The sequence below is a fragment of the Lagenorhynchus albirostris genome, chromosome 11 (genome assembly GCF_949774975.1).
Source record: "Lagenorhynchus albirostris chromosome 11, mLagAlb1.1, whole genome shotgun sequence".
In the NCBI taxonomy this organism is placed as follows: Eukaryota; Metazoa; Chordata; class Mammalia; order Artiodactyla; family Delphinidae; genus Lagenorhynchus; species Lagenorhynchus albirostris.
In genome coordinates, this window is record NC_083105.1 from 53,819,641 (window position 1) to 53,843,150 (window position 23,510).

General features: G+C 37.2%; 1 protein-coding gene across 9 annotated transcripts in view; it reads right to left on the reverse strand.

Moving 5' to 3' along the window:
- The window catches only part of USP15 (ubiquitin specific peptidase 15), a 126,240-nt gene that overhangs the window by 85,589 nt on the left and 17,141 nt on the right, over positions 1-23,510 (reverse strand). For 8 of the 9 annotated variants that reach the window (XR_009543420.1, XM_060165672.1, XM_060165671.1 and 5 more), the window contains exons 2-3: positions 22,463-22,590; positions 12,890-13,020 (exon numbers count right to left, since the gene is read on the reverse strand). Coding sequence is in view for 8 of the 9 variants with exons in the window: in XM_060165672.1 (XP_060021655.1) it covers positions 12,890-13,020; positions 22,463-22,590 (259 nt within the window). In the remaining variant the exon portion in view is untranslated. Of the gene's footprint in view, positions 1-11,337; positions 11,434-12,889; positions 13,021-22,462; positions 22,591-23,510 lie in introns of those variants that run through there. The other variant, XM_060165681.1, reaches the window with a different exon arrangement.

Consider the following 23,510-nt stretch of genomic DNA (forward strand, 5'->3'; position numbering starts at 1 on the left):
ACACTGTTGTATTTTTCTAGAAATCTGTCCACTTCACCTAAATTTTTAAATTACATAAAATTATTCAAAATTAATCTTTTAAAAAAGTCTTTAGACTCTGCTATGATGTCCCCTTTTTCATTCCTAATATAGGTGATTTGGGCCTACTTTCCTTTTATTCCTGATCAATCTTGCCAGGACTCATCTTTATTTTACTGATCTAATTCGAACGTTCTTTATGATGAGCCAACTTTGTTCATTTAATGTAAAAAATTTTTTTCTATTTTATTAATGTCTACTTCATATTATTCTTTTTGTGTGTGTGTGTGGTATGCGGGCCTCTCACTGCTGTGGCCTCTCCCGTTGCAGAGCACAGGCTCCGGACGTGCAGGCTCAGCGGCCATGGCTCACGGGCCCAGCCGCTCCATGGCATGTGGGATCCTCCCGGACCAGGGCATGAACCCGTGTCCCCTGCATCGGCAGGCCGACTCTCAACCACCGCGCCACCAGGGAAGCCCTATTATTTCTTGATTAGGCTTAATTTCCTTTTCTTCTCTTCTTGAGAACAGTCTTTCTTCTTTTTCCAGTATTTACATTTAAGCTATAAAGTTCCTTCTAAGAATGACTTTAGTCATTCTTTTATGATGCATCATTATCACTCAGTTCAAAATGTCTAATTTTACTTTTTATATCTTCTTTGACCTAAGGATTACTTAGAAGTATATTGTTCCATTTCTAGGTAGCTGAGAGACCATCTAGTTGTCTTTCTGTTACAGACTTGTAAATTCCCGAGGACAGAAAATACACTGAATAATTTCTATCATTAGAAATATATTGGAATTTGCTTGATGGCCCAGCATGTGGTTAATTTTGGTAAAACTTCCAGTTACAAAATTTTTGTATTCTGCATTGACTAAGTGCAACGCATGTCAATTAGGTCATGGTGGTTAATCATGTTGTTCAAATCTGCTTCCAAGTTCATTCGTGTGTTGTTGGCAGGCCTCCGTTCCTCTCCAGCTGTTGGCAGAGACTTTTAGTTCCTCATCATGTGAGTCATTCCATAGGCTGCGTGCATGGCATATGGCTTCACTCAGAGTGACTGATCCAAGAGAGAGCCAGAGAGCACTCCAGTATCTTTTACAAACTCAGAAACAACATACTATCACTTCTGCCATATTTTACTGGTCACACAGACCGACTCCGGTATGATGTAGATTACATAAGAGTGTGAATAACAGGAGGTGGTGATAACTTGGGAGCATCTGTGAGGTTGTCTACCACAGTAAAACCTCTGGTACCCAATAAGTCACAGACCCTCCCAACAACATGCAAAATACACTCCACCCCCCACAAAGGCCCCCACTAGTCTCATCCTATTACAGCATCAACTCAAAGTTCAGAAACTTGTCATTTATATCTGACTAAGGTACAGATGAGGATCCTTGGGCATAGTTCCTTAAGCATCTCGGGTATAGTTCCTCTTGATCTACAGGCCTGTGAAATAAAAGAGAAATACTGAAAGTTCCTTGGTTAGGGCTCACTTTTGCCTTGACATGAAAATGACTCTTCATAACATTTGCTTCTGTTTTCTGAGTCATCCTTTTTTTCATGTAAGTTAGCACATGTTTACAGTTGAGTAAATTCTTAGTCTGATTCCTGCTTGTAGCAGTCTGCAAGGGCAAAGGCTTCTTTAATTTTGTACTGTCTCTGCAGTCCAAGATGGCAGTGGGTCTTGAAAACACTGTGCGTCTCCAGTGGATCCCACTGGAGTTCAACCTAGTAGGCAAAAGTCACAACCGCAAATGTCCTCTAGCTAAGTCCTTTCTACCTTGGGTTTATACTGAGAAGGCTCAGGGACATTGCCCTAAAGCTTCTTAGAAGCCCTACTGTTCCTAGAAGCCACATATTGAAAGACGGTATAAAGTACACCCTGAAATCCTTTAAAGGGCCCTTTTTTCTGAAGAGTATTGTGAGGCACCACCTTCAACTTTTCTGAGGTCTTAACAAAGAAATTTTATAGTCACAACCTTGGCTTCAACTTTAGAACTGCTTTCTTGAGAGTGCCTTGAGTTTGATCTTTGCTTGGAAATATTTCTTAGTTTTAGTGTTGTTTGTCATCTGGAGAGGCTAATTTTCAAAACTAGCAAGTCTTGGCTCTTTTTTATTTAACAGTCCTTTCTTTAGCTTCTCTTTTCTCGTATCTGACTAAAGGCAGCACAAGAAGAAACCCAGCAGTACTTTCAACATTTTGGCAGATCGTTTAGTTCATAAATATATTTTTTATCTTTCAGTTTATTGCAGATTGACACGTTGTTAAACTTTCTGCCACCTTATAACAAAAATCACTGGGTTCCAATAAGATTTTCCTCACTTTCCTTTAAGATCTCACTGGCAGCCTCCTCAAAGTCTAAAATTCTACTACCAATTTATTCAAGGCACGTTAGGCTTTCATTAATACTCTTAAAATTCTTACAGCTTCTATCCACTGCCCAGCTCCAAAGCCACCACCGCATCTCAAGTTTTTGTTACGGTTGCATGCAACTTCCAGGAACCAAAATCAGTATTAGCTACCTACTACTGCATAATAAATTACCCCAAGTTGATCAGCTTAACAAAGCAAACATTATCTCACATAGTTTCTGAGGGTCAAGAATCTGGAGCAGCTTAGCTGGACTGTTCCGGCGTGGGGTCTCTCACGAGGTTGTTGTCAAGCTGTGGATGGGACTTCAATTATCTGGAAGCTCAAATGAGACTGTAGGATTCACTTCCAAGCTCTCTCACATCGTTGTTAGCAGGTCTCCATTCCTCTCTATTGGCCAGAGATCTCAATTCCTTAACATGTGAGCCCCTCCATAGGCTGCCTGAATGTGCAGCTGAATTTCCCAGACTGAGAAATGAGAGAGAGCAAGAGGGCGTGTGCATCCAAGATGTAAGCCAAGGTGTCTTTTATAATCTGATCTTTTCTTTTTTAATAAGGTACAACTGACATATAACATTACATTAGTTTCAGGTGTATAACACAACTATTCAATATTTGTATATATGGTGAAATGATCACCACAGTAAGTCTAGTTAACATCCATCACCCTACATAGTTACACTTTTTTTTCCTGTGATGAGAACTTTTAAGATCTTCTAGAACTCTTAGCAATTTTCAAATATACAATATAATATTTTTAACTATAGTCACCATGCTGTACAAATACATCCCCATAACTTATTTACTTTATAACTGTAAGTTTATCCTTTTGACCTAAAGCTTAATCTTGAAAGTGATATACTTTACCATTACTTCTGCTATATGTCACTGGGCACAAAGACCAGTACAATACCAAGATGCTGGTACAAAGTGGATGGGGACTATCCAAGGCTGTGGACATGAGGAGGTGGAGATAATGGGGGTTGTCTTGGGGGCAACTATCTTAACGTATATTCTAATATTGTTATACACTTTAATTTTATACATATTTTCACCCTCATAAGGAATTATTACTATTTTAAACAGCGCGCCTTAACATCTATTCACAGTATGTGCTTTTGTCAGTCAACATTTTTTCCTGTGTCTCCAAGATTCCATACGGAGTAATTTTTCATTCTGAAGACTGTTTCGTATTTCCTTTAGTGCAAGTCTGCTGGTAACAAATCCTATCAATTTGTTTATCTGAAAACAGCTTTTGTCACCATTATTCTGAAGGATCTTTTCCTTGGTCATAGAATTCAAGGTTAGCAGTTATTTTCTTTCAGCATGTTGAAGATACACTATTATTTTCTTGGCATTCATTTCTCTTGAGAAATCACTTCATTGTCTTACCCTTACTTTGAAGGTAATATATCTTTTCTTCTGGCTACTATCAGGAATATCTTTGTTTCTCAACAGTTTTACTGTGTATAGTTTTGTTTGCATTTTTTCAGCCTGGGATTCACAGCATTTCTTTAATGTGTAGCATGATACCTTTCACCATTTTTGGAAAATTCTCAGCTATTACTTCCAGTATTACCTCTACCCCATTTTGTCTTTCCTTTTCTTTGAGGAGTCCACTTGTATGCTAATCATATTCACTGTATTCCATGTGCCCGTCTGCTTTTTTCTTTATTTTCCATTCTTCAGTGTCTTTACGCTTTGGTCAATATATTTTCTATTGATGTTGTCATTTAGTTTACACATTCTCTCCTTATTTTTAGCCTAGTATTTCACTCAAATAATATGTCCTTAATACTTAATATTTTCATATTATTGTTCAGTTTTAAAATTATATTTGATTCTTCTTTTCAACTATCTTTTATTTTTTTTGAACATAACAAGCACAGGGTTTTAAGGTTTCTGTCTGATAATTCCATTATCTGGATTCCTCACGTGTCTGTTTCTATTACCTATAGTTTCCCTTGGATTTTGGTCCCATTGTACTTCCTCCTCATTTACCTGTTTTGTTTCTGTTTTAAATTGAACGCCTGACATTTTAGGTGAGACAGTTTAGTGATGATTTTAGGTCCAGGAAGATGGTTAACTTTGTTTCTACATGACAGTAGGAGCACTACCAATTCCAGATTCCTCAATGCAATCAGAGATTAGTAAAATTCAAAGCTGGGGCTTCCCTGGTGGCGCAGTGGTTGACAGTCCGCCTGCTGATGCAGGGGACACGGGTTCATGCCCCGGTCCAGGGAGATCCCACATGCCGAGGAGTGGCTGCGCCCGTGAGCCATGGCTGCTGAGCCTGCGCGTCCGGAGCCTGTGCTCCGCAACAGGTGAGACTGCAACAGAGGAAAGCCCATGTACTGCAAAAAAACAAAAAAAAAACAAAGCTGGGCTTCAGACTCTAAAAACCAGTCTATTCTTTTAAGTAGGTTCCACTGGCATAAGAGTCTGTTATTTGAGTTCACTGGCATCAGAAATATATCAAACATGGAAATTCCCAGACTTACTGATTTAATTTTGGAGGAAGACACTTTTTAATAAGTACTCTAGGTAATTTTATACACACTAAAGTTTTTTTTTTACATCTTTATTGGCGTATAATTGCTTTACAATGGTGTGTTAGTTTCTGCTTTATAAAAAAGTGAATCAGTTATACATATACATATGTTACTATATCTCTTACCTCTTGCGTCTCTCTCGTTCCCACCCTCCCAATCCCACCCCTCTAGGTGGTCACAAAGCACCGAGCTGATCTCCCTGTGCTATGTGGCTGCTTCCCACTAGCTATCTATTTTATGTTTGGTAGTGTATATATGTCCATGCCACTCTCTCACTTTGTCACAGCTTACCCTTCCCCCTCCCCATATCCTCAAGTCCATTCTCTAGTAGGTCTGTGTCTTTATTCCTGTCTTGCCCGTAGGTTCTTCTTGACATTTTTTTTTTTTAGATTCCATATATATGTGTTAGCATATGGTATTTGTCTTTCTCTTTCTGACTTACTTTTCTCTGTATGACAGACTCTAGGTCCATCCACCTCATTACAAATAGCTCAATTTCGTTTCTTTTTATGGCTGAGTAATATTCCATTGTATATATGTGCCACATCTTCTTTATCCATTCATCCAATGATGGACACTTAGGTGGCTTCCATCTCCTGGCTATTGTAAATAGAGCTGCAATGAACATTGTGGTACATGAATCTTTCTGAATTATGGTTTTCTCAGGGTATATGCCCAGTAGTGGGATTGCTGGGTCATGTGGTAGTTCTATTTGTAGTTTTTTAAGGAACCTCCATACTGTTCTCCATAGTGGCTGTACCAATTCACATTCCCACCAGCAGTGCAAGAGTGTTCCCTTTTCTCCACACCCTCTCCAGCATTTATTGTTTCTAGATTTTTTGATGATGGCCATTCTGACTGGTGTGAGATGATATCTCACTGTAGTTTTGATTTGCATTTCTCTAATGATTAATGATGTTGAGCATTCTTTCATGTGTTTGTTGGCAGTCTATATATCTGCTTTGAAGAAATGTCTATTTAGGTCTTCTGCCCATTTTTGGATTGGGTTGTTTTTTTGTTATTGAGCTGCATGAGCTGCTTGTAAATTTTGGAGATTAATCCTTGGTCAGCTGCTGCATTTGCAAATATTTTCTCCCATTCTGAGGGTTGTCTTTTGGTCTTGTTCATGGTTTCCTTTGCTGTGCAAAAGCTTTCAAGTTTCATTAGGTCCCATTTATTTTTGTTTTTATTTCCATTTCTCTACGAGGTGGGTCAGAAAGGATCTTGCTGTGATTTATGTCATAGAGTGTTCTGCCTATGCTTTCCTCTAAGAGTTTGATAGTTTCTGGCCTTACATTTAGGTCTTTAATCCATTTTGAGCTTACTTTTGTGTATGGTGTAGGGAGTGATCTAATCTCATACTTTTACATGTACCTGTCCAGTTGTCCCAGCACCACTTACTGAAGACGCTGTCCTTTCTCCACTGTACATTCCTGCCTCCTTTATCAAAGATAAGGTGACCATATGTGTGTGGGTTTATCTCTGGGCTTTCTATCCTGTTCCATTGATCTATCGTTCTGTTTTTGTGCCAGTACCATACTGTCTTGATTACTGTAGCTTTGTAGTATAGTCTGAAGTCAGGGAGCCTGATTCCTCCAGCTCCGTTTTTCGTTCTCAAGATTGCTTTGGCTATTAGGAGTCTTTTGTGTTTCCATACAAATTGTGAAATTTTTTGTTCTAGATCTGTGAAAAATGCCAGTGGTAGTTTGATAGGGATTGCATTGAATCTGTGGATTGCTTTGGGTAGTAGAGTCATTTTCACAATGTTGATTCTTCCAATCCAAGAACATGGTATATCTCTCCATCTATTTGTATCACCTTTAATTTCTTTCAGCAGTGTCTTATACTTTTCTGCATACAGGTCTTTTGTCTCCTTAGGTAGGTTTATTCCTAGATATTTTATTCTTTTTGTTGCAATGGTAAATGGGAGTGCTTTCTTGATTTCACTTTCAGATTTTTCATCATTAGTGTATAGGAATGCCAGAGATTTCTGTGCATTTATTTTGTATCCTGCTACTTTACCAAATTCATTGATTAGCTCTAACAGTTTTCTGGTAGCATCTTTAGGATTCTCTATGTATAGTATCATGTCATCTGTAAACAGTGACAACTTTACTTCTTCTTTTCCGATTTGGATTCCTTTTATTTCCTTTTCTTCTCTGATTGCTGTGGCCAAAACTTCCAAAACTATGTTGAATAAGAGTGGTGAGAGTGGGCAACTTTGTCTTCTCCTGATCTTACTGGAAATGCTTTCAGTTTTTCACCATTGAGGATGATGTTGGCTGTGGGTTTGTCATATATGGCCTTTATTATGTTGAGGAAAGTTTCCTCTATGCCTACTTTCTGCAGGGTTTTTATCACAAATGGGTGTTGAGTTTTGTCAAAAGCTTTCTCTGCATCTACTGAGATGACCATATGGTTTTTCTCCTTCAATTTGTTAATATGGTGTATCACATTGATTGATTTGCATATGTTGAAGAAACCCTGCATTCCTGGAATAAACCCCACTTGATCATGGTGTATGATCCTTTTAATGTGCATTGGATTCTGTTGGCTAGTATTTTGTTGAGGATTTTTGCATCTATGTTCATCAGTGATATTGGCCTGTAGTTTTCTTTCTTCGTGACATCCTTGTCTGGTTTTGGTATCAGGGTGATGGTGGCCTCGTAGAATGAGTTGGGGAGTGTTTCTTCCTCTGCTATATTTTGGAAGAGCTTGAGAAGGATAGGTGTTAGCTCTTCTGTGAATGTTTGATAGAATTTGCCTGTGAAGCCATATGGTCCTGGGCTTTTGTTTGTTGGAAGATTTTTAATCACAGTTTCAATTTCAGTGCTTGCGGTTGGTCTTTTCATATTATCTATTTCTTCCTGATTTAGTCTTGGCAGGTTGTACATTTCTAAGAATTTGTCCATTTATTCCAGGTTGCCCATTTTATTGGCATAGAGTTGCTTGTAGTAATCTCTCATGGTCTTTCGTATTTCTGCAGTGCCAGTTGTTACTTCTTTTTTACTTCTTATTCTATTGATCTGAGTCTTCTCCCTTTTTTTCTTGATGAGTCTGGCTAATGGTTTATCAATTTTGTTTATCTTCTCATAAGAACCAGCTTTTAGTTTTATTGATCTTTGCTATCATTTCTTTCATTTCTTTTTCTTTTATTTCTGATCTTTATCATTTCTTTCCTTCTGCTAACTTTGGGGTTTTTTGTTCTTCTTTCTGTAATTGGTTTAGGTGCAAGATTAGGTTGTTTATTCAAGATGTTTCCTGTTTATTAAGGTAGGATTGTATTGCTATAAACTTCCCTCTTAGAACTGCCTTTGCTGCATCCCATAGGTTTTGGGTAGTCATGTCTGCATTGTCATTTGTTTCTAGGTATTTTTTGATTTCCTCTTTGATTTCTTTAGTGATTACTTCGTTATTAAGTGGTGTATTGTTTACCTTCCATGTGTTTGTATTTTTTACAAATCTTTTCCTGTAATTGATATCTAGTCTCATAGCGTTGTGGTCGGAAAAGATACTTGATACAATTTCAATTTTCTTAAATTTACCAAGGCTTGATTTGTGACCCAAGATATGATCTATCCTGGAGAATGTTCCATGAGCACTTGAGAAAATGTGTATTCTGTTGTTTTTGATGGAATGTCCTATAAATATCAATTAAGTCTATCTTGTTTAATGTATCATTTAAAGCTTGCGTTTCCTTATTTATTTTCATTTTGGATGATCTGTGCATTGGTGAAAGTGGGGTGTTAAAGTCCCCTACTGTGAATGTGTTACTGTTGATTTCCCCTTTTATGGCTGTTAGCATTTGCCTTATGTATTGAGGTGCTCCTATGTTGGGTGCATAAATATTTACAATTGTTATATCTTCTTCTTGGATCGATCCCTGGATCATTATGTAGTGTCCTTCTTTGTCTCTTCTAATAGTCTTTATTTTAAAGTCTATTTTGTCTGATATGAGAATTGCTACTCCAGCTTTCTTTTGGTTTCCATTTCCATGGAATATCTTTTTCTATCCCCTCACTTTCAGTCTGTATGTGTCCCTAGGTCTGAAGTGGGTCTCTTGTAGACAGCATATGTATGGGTCTTGTTTTTGTATCCATTCAGCCACTCTGTGTCTTTTGGTGGGAGCATTTAATCCATTTACATTTAAGGTAATTGTCAATATGTATGTTCCTATTCCCATTTTCTTAACTGTTTTTGGTTTGTTATTGTAGGTCTTTTCCTTCTCTTGTGTTTCTTGCTTAGAGAAGATCTTTTACATTTGTTTTAAAGCTGGGTTGGTGGTGCAGAACTCTCTCAGCTTTTGCTTGTCTGTAAAGTTTTTAATTTCTCCATCAAATCTGAATGACATCCTTGCTGGGTAGAGTAATCTTGGTTGTATGTTTTTCTCCTTCATCACTTTAAATATGGCCTGCCAGTCCCTTCTGGCTTGCAGAGTTTCTGCTGAAAGATCAGCTGTTAACCTTATGGGGATTCCCTTGTATGTTATTTGTTGTTTTTCGCTTGCTGTTTTTAATATGTTTTCTTTGTATTTAATTTTTGACAGTTTGATTAATATGTGTCTTGGTGTGTTTCTCCTTGGATTTATCCTGTATAGGACTCTCTGTGCTTCCTGGACTTGATTAACTATTTCCTTTCCCATATTAGGGAAGTTTTCAACTATAATCTCTTCAAATATTTTCTCAGTCCCTTTCTTTTTCTCTTCTTCTGGAACCCCTATAATTCGAATGTTGGTACGTTTGATGTTGTCCCAGAGGTCTCTGAGACTGTCCTCAGTTCTTTTCATTCTTTTTTCTTTATTCTGCTCTGCAGTAGTTATTTCCACTATTTTATCTTCCAGGTCACTTATCCGTTCTTCTGCCTCAGTTATTCTGCTATTGATCCCTTCTAGAGTATTTTTAATTTCATTTGTGTTGTTCATCGTTGCTTGTTTCATCTTTAGCTCTTCTAGGTCCTTGTTAAACGTTTCTTGCATTTTGTCTATTGTATTTCCAAGATTTTGGATCATCTTTACTATCATTATTCTGAATTCTTTTTCAGGTAGACTGTCTATTTCTTTGTTAGGTCTGGTGTGTTTTTATCTTGCTCCTTCATCTGCTGTGTGATTTCCTGTCTTCTCACTTTGCTTCTCTTACTGTGTTTGGGGTCTCCTTTTAGCAGGCTGCAGGTTCGTAGTTCCCGTTCTTTTTGGTGTCTGTCCCCAGTGGCTAAAGTTGGTTCAGTGGGTTGTGTTGGCTTCCTGGTGGAGGGGACTAGTGCCTGTGTTCTGGTGGATAAGACTGGATCTTGTCTTTCTGGTGGGCAGGTCCACATCTGGTGGTGTGTTTTGGGGTGTCTGTGGCCTTATTATGATTTTAGGCAGCCTCTCTGCTAATGGGTGGGGTTGTGTTCCTGCCTTGCTAATTGTTTGCTATAGGGTGTCCAGCACTGTAGCTTGCTGGTCGTTGAGTGAAGCTGGGTGTTGGTGTTGAGATGGAGATCTCTGGGAAATTTTCGCCGTTTGATATTATGTGGAGCTGGGAGGTCTCTTGTGGACCAGTGTCCTGAAGTTGGCTCTCCCACCTCAGAGGCACAGCACTGACTCCTGGCTGCAGCACCAAGAGCCTTTCATCCACACGGGTCACAATAAAAGGGAGAAAAAGTAGAAAGTAAGAAAGAAAGAAAGAGGATAAAATAAAATAAAATAAAATAAAATAAAGTAAGGTAAAATAATGTAAAGTGATTAAAATAAAAAATTATTAAGAAAAAATGTTTTTTAAAAAGTAAAAAAAACAAAACACGGATGGATAGAACCCTAGGACAAATGGTGAAAGCAAAGGTATACAGACAAAATCTCACACAGAAGCATACACATACACACTCACAAAAAGAGGAAAAGAGGAAAAAAAATCATAGATCTTGCTCTCAACGTCCACCTCCTCAATTTGGGATGATTTGTTGTCTGTTCATGTATTCTACAGATGCAGGGTATATCAAGTTGATTGTGTATATTTAACCCTCTGCTCCTGAGGCTGCTGGGAGAGATTTCCCTTTCTCTTCTTTGCTCGCACAGCTCCTGGGGCTCAGCTTTGGATTTGGCCCTGCCTCTGCGTGTCAGAGGGCGTCTGTTCTTCGCTCAGACAGGACGGGGTTAAAGGAGCCGCTGATTCGGGGGCTCCGGCTCACTCAGGCCGGGGGGAGGGAGGGGTATGGAGTGTGGGGCGAGCCTGCGGCGGCAGAGGACAGTGTGACGTTGCACCAGCCTGAGGCGCGCCGTGCGTTCTCCCGGGGAAGTTGTCCCTGGATCCCAGGACCCTGGCAGTGGCGGGCTGCACAGGCTCCCCGGAAGGGAGGTGTGGAGAGTGACCTGTGCTCGCACATAGGCTTCTTGGTGGCGGCAGCAGCAGCCTTAGCGTCTCATGCCCGTCTCTGGGGTCCGCGCTGTTAGCCGCGGCTTGCGCCCGTCTCTGGAGCTCCTTTAAGCAGCGCTCTTAATCCCCTCTCCTCGCGCACCAGGAAACAAAGAGGGAAGAAACCACACTAAAGTTTGCAAATTATTTTACAAGTTGAGTCAATTCTAACTATCTTATTAAAAATAAATATATAGTCTCCTAACAGACTTCTTAAACTTTTTTTTTCTCCCTGTATGAATTCTTCATGATTCTTTATCTTCTTTAACTTGCTTATCAGACTCAGATTTCAAGAAATGCCAGTAAGCCCTCTTTCAAGAAGAAATGCAAATGGAGTCCACAGTTGACCTGTTTACTGTACTATATGATATGCTACACTTATTAAGAAAAAAAAAAGTATGTCATTCAGGTTGAATTAATACAGTTTAACACATTTGAAGATACTCCAGACATATTACAGATTTTCCTTTATCCCAGGAATGAAGGTCTTCTTCTACATAGTTTTACAGCTGAGTAGTTTATCCTTCAAATAGTCAAAACACTCAATTCTCCAGCAATTATAGATAGAAATGATAGGCCATTACATATATATATAAATATATATAATTTATGGCTAGCATTCTTAGAAGATATGAATCTTAACTTTGAAATGGCTATAAGGCAAGACTGAGTGAAGTTAAGGAACAGAATTAAACTACACTAAACTAAATCAAAGGCACATTCACATTCTATTTAGAAAACGAAATTCAATTCTATACCTAAACCATAGATACACAAATATAAACTGTTAATATATTAACTTTGTAGGATCAGTTGCAAATAAATCCAAATATGGTTTGGACTATCAGAGGTTTATACCCTTGTGTTACATAATTCGGGTTTTTAATCGTTTTTATGTAGAAATAAAAAATCAGATAAATAATTCTGCTCCACCCAAATACACTATCAAATACTTGTGTAAGGCTGACAGATCTACTTTAAGCAGTTGGTATTATTCTACTATGGTGATACTGATACTTTCATAAATGAATTTTTAGTTAATCAAAAAATTTAAAAAGTGGGTCATTTTTAATTTTTCTAGACTGTAAGTGTAAAACTTAAAATAGGGATAAGAAAAATATCTGCATTTTCAAGTTTTAAGAAAATTGTATGCTGTAAAATATTTCTACTTTTAGTTTCTTCATTATTTAAAAAATTTTTTTCTTTTTAATCAGAAAAAAAGGTCAGAGTCAGGCTACTTAAGTACGTAAACTCATGTGGCTTTCTGAAAGACCCTGCACCTCTCTACCTCTGTCCTCATTTCCTCATCTATAAAATGGGGATAATACTTACCTCAGAATTTTTTATGAGGATTAAACTAGTTAATAATGTATATGATGTGCTTATAACAGTGGCTAGCATATAGTAAACCCTCTATGTGTGTTAGTGTACAGTAACATTCTGATGGTCTTTTTCTCCAAGATAATTGAGGAGGCTTCATTAGTCACTGAAATTAACAAGAAAATGTGAACTAAGAAAAATATTTCTATTCAGTTATTCTTAATATGTACCTTCCGTGCTATTGGTTCCTGACCTTCCATCAATGTGTACCAGCTGACAAGTTTATTCCAGCCCTCAGTTGGCAACAGTATGTAATCCAATTCATCAATAAGATGCTCCTTAAGTGACTGGGCATCACCATCTACAAAAGGAAAAATAAACTCAATACATAAAAAGAAACAATACTACATAACTCTAAATACTTTGGTTGTACACATTAAAAATTACTTAAATTCATGGAGACTAACTCAGGTATTTAAATAATGAGTTTTGAAGAAAGCTCTGAAGAGGTTCACATCTAAGTCTACATATTCCAAAATAAACTGTTGCTTTACAAAGTTTCAATGTGTACCAGGCAACCAACAGTGTTAAAAAAATAATTTTTCTTTTATTGGGCTCTTAAAAAAAATACTAAAGTGTAACTGTTAGCCAAAGGATCTGAATGAAGACTGTTTCCCAAATATTTTAAGTATCAGAGATTCCTCACATGAAAATAGTGATCGTTCTAGCATTAGCTGATGAAGAAAATTCAGAAGCAAATCAATAACCTTTAACAATGATGCCAAAGCACATGGGCTGGGAACCATGATGGAAATTACAAAAGGGCATCTCATTACTCCAGAGGGCCCATGATCTAGATTCCTCCACAGATCTAAAGTAGAGGTAGTTGTTCAGATATGGTTCTAATTCTATGATCCATTTTCAAAATTCCAGTTGAACTAGAAATGTAGTATAGGACAGGCCAGAGATAGATATCTATTTTAGATCAAAAAATATATTCAAGGAAATTGAGTAACTTGCCCCAAATCATTCAGAAAATTGCAGGTACTATGAAAGGTATTATTATGGAAAACCCTTTTATCTCAGTTGATTTTCAGAACAATATTATGAAGTAGATAGCTACATTTTACTTAGTAAATAGATTCAGATATTGATTAACTTGCCCAAGTTCACATATAGAAAACTGTAGAGACTGGACTCAAACATGTATCTGTTTATGCTAATATCCATTTTCTTTCCACTATAACAGACTACTTTGAAGTAAATTTAGGAAAAGAAAAAAAGTTTAAAAATTAAGATTTCTATGCTATTCTCCACAATAATTCAAGATTTTGAGTAAATGATTTTATTATGTAACAGAATCCAAATAGTAATTTATATCTAGTGGATAAAATAAAATGATCAATTTTTGGATCATTTTTTTAGGAGGAGAACACCCCTAAACACAGAACCCCTAATTTTTGTTACTTCTGTGCTTATTGATATAAAATTGATATACAACAAACTGTTGCAGATTTAAGGTGTAAAATTTGATAAGTTCTGACATATCACTACAAGTGTGTAACCATCATCACCAAAACGATGAAGAGATCTATCAGTATCCCCCCCCCCACCAAAGGTTTCCCTGTAGCGCTTTTTTGTAATCTCTTCTTGTCCGTCCAGGTCTACTGTCCTGTCCCCTGAAAACCACTTATCTGTACTTTGCAAGTGTAGACTAATTTGCATTTTCTACAATACTATATAAAAAATAGTATGTACTGCTTTGTTTGGCTTCATTTATGCTGCATCATTATCTTGAAATCCGTCCATGTTTTTATGTATCAATAGTTCATTCCTTTTAATTGCTGAGTAGGATTTCATTATATGGGTATTCTATAATTTGTTTATCCACTCAGCTGTTGATGGGCATTTTGGATTGTTTCTAATTTTCTCTACTACAAACAACAGTGATGTGATCACTCATGTACAAGTTTTCATATGTAGAATGGTTGGTTCCTATGGTAAACGTATGTTTAGCTTTTTAAGAAATTACAAGACTACTTCATTCCCAAAAACAGTGTATGAAAGTTCTACTTGCTCCACATCCTTGTCAATACTTGGTATGGGCTCATCTTTTAAATTTTAATCATTTTAACACATGTATAGTAGGACCTCATTGTGGTTTTAATCTTCATTTTTCTAATGACAATTGACGTTGAGTATATTTACACGTGCTTTTTTTCCTTTAAATTTTTATTTATTTTTGGCTGTGCGTGGGCTTTCTCTAGTTGAGGCAAGCCGGGGCTACTCTTCATTGTGGTGTGTGGGCTTCTCATTGCGGTGGCTTCTCTTGTTGTGGAGCACAGGCTCTAGGTGTGCAGGCTTCAGTAGTTGTGGCACACAGGCTCAGCAGTTGCAGCTTGCGGGCTCTAGAGTGCAAGCTCAGTAGTTGTGGCACACGGGTTTAGTTGCTCCATGGCATGTGGGATCTTCCTGGACCAGGAATCGAACCTGTGTCACCTGCATTGGCAGGCAGATTCTTATCCACTGCGCCACCAGGGAAGTCCCACATGTGCTTTTTGAAAACACTATCTTCTTTGGTGAGGCATCTGTTCAAACCTTTTGTCTACTTTTTCCACTGGGCTTTATGGAATTGCTTATTCTACATATAAATATTTTATCAGCTAGGTGATTTGCAAATATTTTCTCCCACATTGTGCTTTATTGTTTCATTCTCTGAACAGTGTCATTTGAAGCGTTTGTTAATGATGAAATACAAGCCAACAATTTTTTTCTTTTATCAACTGTGCTTTTTAAATTCATATTTAAGAAAACTTTGCCTAACACAGTGTCACAAAATTTTTCTCCTATTTTTTTTATAGTTTTAGTTTTTACATATAGCTCTACGGTCTGTTTTGAGTTAATTTTGTATATGGTGCCAGGTATAGATCAAAGTTCACCTGTTTCTGGCAAATAGATAATGCTCAAGCAGCATTTGTTTAAAAGACTATCTTCTCTCCACTGAATTCTCCTTACAACTTTCTGTAAAATCAATTGGTCATAAATATGTGTGGATCTACTTATGGATTCTCTACTCTGTTCAACTGATTCTTACCTCACACCATATACAAATATTAACTTAAAATTGATCAAAGACATAAATATAACAGTCAAAACTATAAAACTCTTAGGAAAAAACGTATGTTTTTTCTGATCTTGGATTAGGTGATGCTTTCTGACACCCAAATCACAAGCAACCAAATGAAAAAAACATAAATTGGACTTCATCAAAATTAATTTGCGCTTTAGAGGCACCATCAAGAAAGTAAAAGACAATCCACAGGTTAGGAGACAATTTTTGGAAATCATATGTCTGATAAGGGACTAGTATTCAGAATACATAAACAAGTCTTAGAACATAATAAGTAGACAAATAACCCAATTAAAAAATGGGCACAGGATCTGAATAGACATTTCTCCAAAAAAGATATAAGCAGCACAGACAAGATACTTAACATCATTAATCACTAGGGAAATACAAATCAAAATAACAATAGATACCACTTCATACGCATTAGGATGGCTACAATAAACGAACAATGACAAGTGTTGGCATGATGTGGAGAAACTGGTACCCTACTTCTTGCTGGTGGGAATGTAAAATGGTGCAACTATTTTGGAAAAGTCTAGCAATTCTTCAAATAGTTAAACACAGAATTACTATATGACCTAGTAATCCCATGCTTAGGTATAGATCCATGAGAAATTAAAATATAAATCTACACAAATATTTGTATGTGAATGCTCAGAGCAACATAATTCATTATAGCCAGAAAGTGAAAACAACCCAAATGTCCATCAATTGATGAATGGATAAATTAAATGTGGCTTATCTCCATACAATGGAAAATTACTCATCCATAAAAAGAAATGAAGTACTGATTCATGCTACATGAAGACACTTTAAAACTTTGTGCTAAGGGAAAGAGGTCAAACGGTAAGGCCACATATTGTATGATTCCATTTAGATGAAATGTCCTAAAAGGCGAATCCATAGAGACAGAAGTATACTAGTGATTGCCTATGGCTGGGTCTTGAGTGGGGATGGAGCGTGTCTGCTCATGGATACGAAGTTTCTTTCTGGGGTTACGAAAATTTTGTGGCATTAGACGGTGGTGATGGTTGTAAAACTTTGTGAATATACTAAAAAACAGTGAATCACAGAATTTAAAAGGATGAATTCTATGGTATGTAAATTCTGTCTCATTTTTAAATGAGAGAAAAAAACCTACTAGGAATGTGATTTGGAATTGTGTTGAATCTGTAGATTGAGTGGAGGAATTTAACAATATTGAGTTTTCTGATCCACTAACATAATTTCTGTCTTTATTTAGGTTTTATTTATCTCAGCAATGTCTTATAGTTTTTAGTTTACATGTCTTGCACATGTTATCAGATTTATCTGTATATTTTTGGTGCCACTATAAAATGTACTTTTAAAATTTCAATTCATGTTAGTTCATTTTTAGTGTACAAAAATACAATTGGTTTTTGAATAATGATCTTGTATTCTAAAGGCTAATCTCATTTATTAGTTCTAGAAGTTTTCTTTTTATAGATTCCATTAAATTTTCTACATAGGTGTATGTGAATAAAGGAAGATTTATTACTTCTTCTGATACAAGCTGTATGCCTTTTAACTCTTCTTCTTGCCTTATTACACTGCCTAGGCCCTCCAGTACAATCTTGGCTTGAAGAGCTGAGAGCAGACATCCTTGCTTTTTCCTGATTTGAGAGGGAGAGGACTCAAGTCTTTCACTGTTGAGTATGTCTTCTGTAGGTTTTCCACAGATGTCCATTATGAGGTTGAGGGAGTTTCCTTGTATTTTACTCTTTTGTTTTATATGATATATTATCTTTGTAATATTTATTTCTCTATTTATACTTATGTTTATTTCTATATATATCCTCTTTATTGTTGGACTTGATTTACTAAAATTTTGTTAATAATTGATTTATCTATGCTCATGAGGGATAATGGTCTAGAATTTTTTCTCTTGAAATGTCTCTGCCAGATTTTGGTATCAAGGTAATGACGGTTTCATAGCATGTATTGGGATGTATTCTCTCCCAATTTTCTAAAAGAGCTTTTGTTATTCAGGGCTATTCAGAGAATCCATTCTTTTGGAATGAGCTTTGGTAGTTTTCATCTTTCAAGAAATTTGTCTTTTTCATCTCATTTGTTGAATTTAATGGCATAAAGTTCATAATATTCTTTTATTCTCCTTTTGCTGTTTGTAGATTTCTGTATTGATGTTACCGCTCTTGTTCCTGATATTGGTAGTTGTGTCTTTTCCCTTTTTCTGGTGATCAAACTAGGTATTTATAAATTTTATTATCTTCACAAAGAACCAGTTTTTGGTTTCATTGATTTTCTCTATTTTTCTATTTTCTCTTTAATTTCTGTTCTGCACTTATTAGTAGTTCCTTTCTTCTGCTTGATTTAGGTTTAATTTGTTCTTACTTTTAGATTGAGTCAGAAACCAAGGTCAAAGATTTCAGACCTTTCTTTTCTTTATAGATGTTAAGGGCTATAAATTACCCCCCCACACACTATTTAGCTACCTTCCACAAATTTTGATATGTTTTGTTTTCACTTTCATTTAGGTAAAAATACTTGCTAATTTCCCCTTTGAGTTCTTTTTGACCCATGGCTTATGCAGAAGTATGTTAGTCTCCAAACATCTGAAGATGTTCCAACTGTCTGTTATTAACTTATTTATTCCACTGTAGTAAGAAAACATATTTCATATGATTTAAATCCTTGTAACTTTATTTATTTATTTTAAATTTATTTATTTATTTTTGGCTGCGTTGGGTCTTCGTCGCTGCACGTGGGCTTTCTCTAGTTGCAGTGAGCTGGGGCTACTCTTCGTTGCAGTGCACGGGCTTCTCATTGCGGTGGCTTCTCCTGTTGTGGAGCATGAGCTCTAGGTGCGTGGGCTTCAGTAGTTGTGGCACACAGGCTTCAGTAGTTGTGGCTCACAGGCTCTAGACCACAGGCTCAGTAGTTGTGGTGCATGGGCTTAGTTGCTCCGTGGCATGTGGGATCTTCCTGGACCAGGGCTCAAACCCGTGTCCCCTGCATTGGCAGGCGGATTCCTAACCAATGCACCACCAGGGAAGCCCCCTTCTAACTTTATTGAGACAGGTTTTATGGCCCAGAATATAGTCTATCTAAATGCTTCATGTGTACACCTAAAAAGAATTTTCATTCTGCTGTTATTCAGTGGAATATTCTATAAATGTCAATTAGGACAGGTAGGTTGATTTATTTCATTACTACTTTTCTGTCTACACATTTTCTATCACTTATGGAGAGAAGAATATTGAAATATCCATTATATAATTGTGGATATTTTTCTATTTCTCCTTGCAGTTCTATCAGTTTTTGCTTCATATATTTTCAAGTTATGCCATTAGCTGGGTATATATTTAGGATTATTATGTTTTCTTAACAAATTGTCCTGGCCCATTTATGATCATGAAATGAACTTTTATCCCTGGTAATGTTCTCCATTCTAAAACTTAACGTCTAACATTAATATGGCCATTCCAGCTTTCTTTTGATTAGTGTTAGTATGTGTATTAGTTTTCTATTGCTACATAACAAATAACCATAGTAGTTTAAAACAACACCCATTTATTATCTCACAGTTTTATGGGTCAGAAGTTCAGATGGGCTCAACTGGGTTTTCTACTTACAAGGAAGAAATCAAGATGTCACCAGGCTGGTCTCCTATCTGAAGGCTCGGGGGAAGAATCTACTTCCAAGTCCATTCAGACTGTTGGCAGAATTCAGTTCCTCGTGGCTACAGGTATGAGGTCCCTGTTTCCTTGTTAGCTGTGGGCCCAATGACTCTCTTTGTTCCTACAGGATGCCTGTCTTCCTTCTCACGTAGTCCCCTCCATTTTCAAACCAGCAATGAGTCCTTCTCATGCTTTGAATCATCACTCTACAGCTACCAGCCAGAGAAAACTCTGCTTTTAAAGGGCATGCACGATTAGATAAAGCTCACTGGGATAATCTCCCTTTTGTCATATAATATAAATAATCACAGGAATGATATCCTATTCTCAGGTTCCACTCACACTCAAAAAGGAGATGATTATGTAAGAGGAGGGTCACTGGAGGTCAGTCTTAAAATTTTTCAATCTCTTAATCTATTTGTATCTTTATATTTAAGGTGGGTTTCTAGTAGTATACAGTTGGGTCTTTTTTTTTTAATGCAATCTTACAGTCTCTACTTCAAATTGGGATATTTACATTAAATACGACTGTTCATAGAGCTGGGTTTAAATCTACCATCTTACTATTCGTTTTGTATCTGTTTCATCTGTTCTTCGTTCTTTTCCGCTTAAAAAATATTTTTTTAAACATTGCTATTTCTCCTTAGTATGCACTGTATTTTTCTGTTTCTTTGCATTCCAGGTAATATTTGGTTGTATCCAAGAAATTACAAATTTTATCTTGTTGGATGCTGGATATTTTTTGTATTCCTACAAATACTCTTGTGTTCTGTTCTGAGATGCAGTTAAGTTACTTGGAAATAGTTTGATACTTTCAACTTAGAAGGATAAATTTTGCCCTTCTATAGAGGCAAACCCATTCTCTGCAGTCTACCCCGTGATTTATAAGGTTCTCCACTCTGGCTACTGTGAACACATTATTCCTGGACCTTTATGAGTGAAACGGAGGATACTCATCAGTTAGATCCATTAAACTATAACTGTAACCTGCCTTTACTGATCAAGCACACTTTAATTGTTTTTATAAAAACTTGCATGTCCTCCAAGCTTTGCATAACCTAAACAATAAGATAGTTGTCTGAGTTGTTCTTCCGGAAATTGAAATCAGCTGTGTTCAGTTCTAGGTGGAGCTAAGACTGGTTAAGACCACCGACTGTCCAACTGGGCTTGTGTGAGTGTCCGCTTGGTGACCTTTTGACATGAAAGGGCCAAAAACTCCACCCTCAGCACCTGCTAATGCCTCCATTTTCTGAACATGCATCCCACAGAGAAGCAAGTAGCTTAGTTGCACCTGCACAGAACGACTATTACCTCACTCTTTCCTTATCACCAATTACCTTTTCCCACGCTCCCCACACCTCAGACCACCCTGCTTCTTTGTTCCCATAAATACCCTGAGCCTCTTGCCATCAGGGAGGCAGATTTGAGATTTGTTCTCCCGACTCCTCACTTGGTTGCCTTATGAATAAACCCTTTCTCTGCTGCAAACCTTGGTATCTCAGAATTTGGCTTGCTGTGCATCTGGCAAATGAACCTGATTTGGTAACATGAACCTAAACGATTGTTCCTTCTAATGCTTTTTTTTGTGTGTGTGTGTGTGTTATGTGGGCCTCTCACTGTTGTGGCCTCTCCCGTTGCAGAGCACAGGCTCTGGACGAGCAGGCTCGACGGCCATGGCTCACGGGCCTAGCCGCTCCGTGGCATGTGGGATCTTCCCGGACCGGGGCACGAACCCGTGTCCCCTGCATCAGCAGGCAGACTCTCAACCACTGTGCCACCAGGGAAGCCCCCTTCTAATTCTTTTGGATGGTTCTTTCCTTGGCCTTGGGTAGCTTCCTCACATACATGCACTGGTCAACAGTCAGCTCTAGACTTATAAGAGAGCTTCTATAGATCTCTAGGTCTCTCTCTCTCCTTGTGTGCTGCTCATTCCTCTCTGGTACTCTGCCCTGAGAACTCTGGCTGCCTTGGTCTCCGTGGACTCCAAACTCTTTCCTCAACTAAGGGAGGTTGCCAGGCTTTGCGTGAGTTTCTCCTTCTGTGCCGTGTCTTGGAAACTCAGTGCAGTAAGCTGAGGAAATCACAGGGTTCACTTCATTTGTTTCATACCTCTCAGGGATCACTGTTCTTTGTTGCCTGATGTCCAATGTTTTGAGAACCACTGTTTCATGTTTTTTGTCAGGGTTTTAGTTCATTCAAGTGGAAGGATAAGTCTAGTCCCTGTTATTCCATCCTGGCCAGAAATGGAAATTCTGGTACTTATGTTTTATTTTCTTTAAATGTTATGCGAGTTTTAGAAGAGGTGGCAAGTAGTAAAGGTTGTATAAGATTAATGAAAAAATCCAAGAATGTAACCATATACCACTGATCCCCAACTTAAAGAGAGAAGTCATGTGCCCATTAGCAAAATAATACACAATACAGCATTTCCCCCAAACAATAAGATAGTGCTTTCTAATTTACATTCTAGGTTTAAACGATAATAAACCCTTACTAATCAGAAATGACAAACAGGATTTGTCATGATACAGAATATAACTAATTATAACAAAATAATCTGAATTCATTAGGTCAAATCTATAATACAGTCGGCCCTCTGTATCCATGGGTCCTGTATCTGCAGATTCAACCAACCCTGGACAGAAAATATTTGAGGGAAAAAAAATTTTCAGAAAGTTCCAAAAAGAAAAACTTGAATTTTCCGTGTACCAGCAACTATTTGCATAGCATTTATATTTTATTAGGTATTACAGATAACCTACAAATAATTTAAAGTATATGGGAGGATACACAGATCATATGCAAATATTATGCCATTTTATATAAGGGGCTTGACCATCCATAGATTTTGGTATCTGAAAGGGGTCTTGGAATCAATCCCCGCATGGACACTGGGGGATGACTACACAAAGAAATTTCTAATTTACCAATTTATTTACATTAACATTTTCCATATTACTATAACATACTGAAACGAACACATTTACAACCTGACTGAAAGAAGGAAATAATACCTTTAAGAAGCCCAGAGTTATCAATGGGTCCAGGATATACATTTTGATCTCCCATCTGGTATTTGTCCCAACTGTCAAAGCCAACATATTTTTTCCACTGTTTGAACCAGCGACTATCGACTAGGTACCTAAAAAAGAAGAGAAATCGGTAAAGGAAAATACCAGGAACTATAGGAATAGCAGAAAATCTGCCTATTTTTTATATTTTATTTTATATCAAAGTACATGTCTACTTCCAAGGATTACTGAGAATAACTATAATGTCACAGTAGTAGAAGAAAAATATTTCACTTGTGTAAAGTATTATTTCTATTGTTCTGTAAAGTATCTACTAAAGACAACTATTAACATATACAGGGCTTCCCTGGTGGCGCAGTGGTTGGGGGTCCGCCTGCCGATGCAGGGGGCGTGGGTTCGTGTCCCGGTCCGAGAGGATCCCACGTGCCGCGGAGGGGCTGGGACCGTGGGCCATGGCCACTGGGCCTGCGCGTCCAGAGCCTGTGCTCTGCGGCGGGAGAGTCCGCGGCAGTGAGAGGCCCACGTACCGCAAAAAAAACAAAAAACATATACATTAAAAAAAATCCTTAACAGCATTTAAAAAAAATGAAATAGCTATTCAACAGAATATTTACCAACTGAACAAAAATTCAAATGGTAATTATAAGAATCAGTCAAAATAAAATTTTAAGTGCAACATGGTAAAATATAAATATGGAAAACGGTTCTTTTGTAAAAAACTTACAGTATGTTAATTTTATATATTTAACTGTATCTTTTATGGGGTAAGGAAAGCAATTATTAAAGGTTTCCAAGATTGATTTTAGTAATTATAATCAAAGCTTAAAAGAAACTTTAAAAATAATTAGCTTCTTTACCAACAAAAGTTAATAACAACAATACTGTCTCCAATTGTTTCTCATACATTAGTAAAATCTGCTGGGGCAAGAAGGACTGGTTTTTAATTGATTTCAAAAGTGTGATACCAAGCACTATAATAAGCATTACTGAAACTATATTCATCTTACTTTCAAATACCTAAATTAGTTTC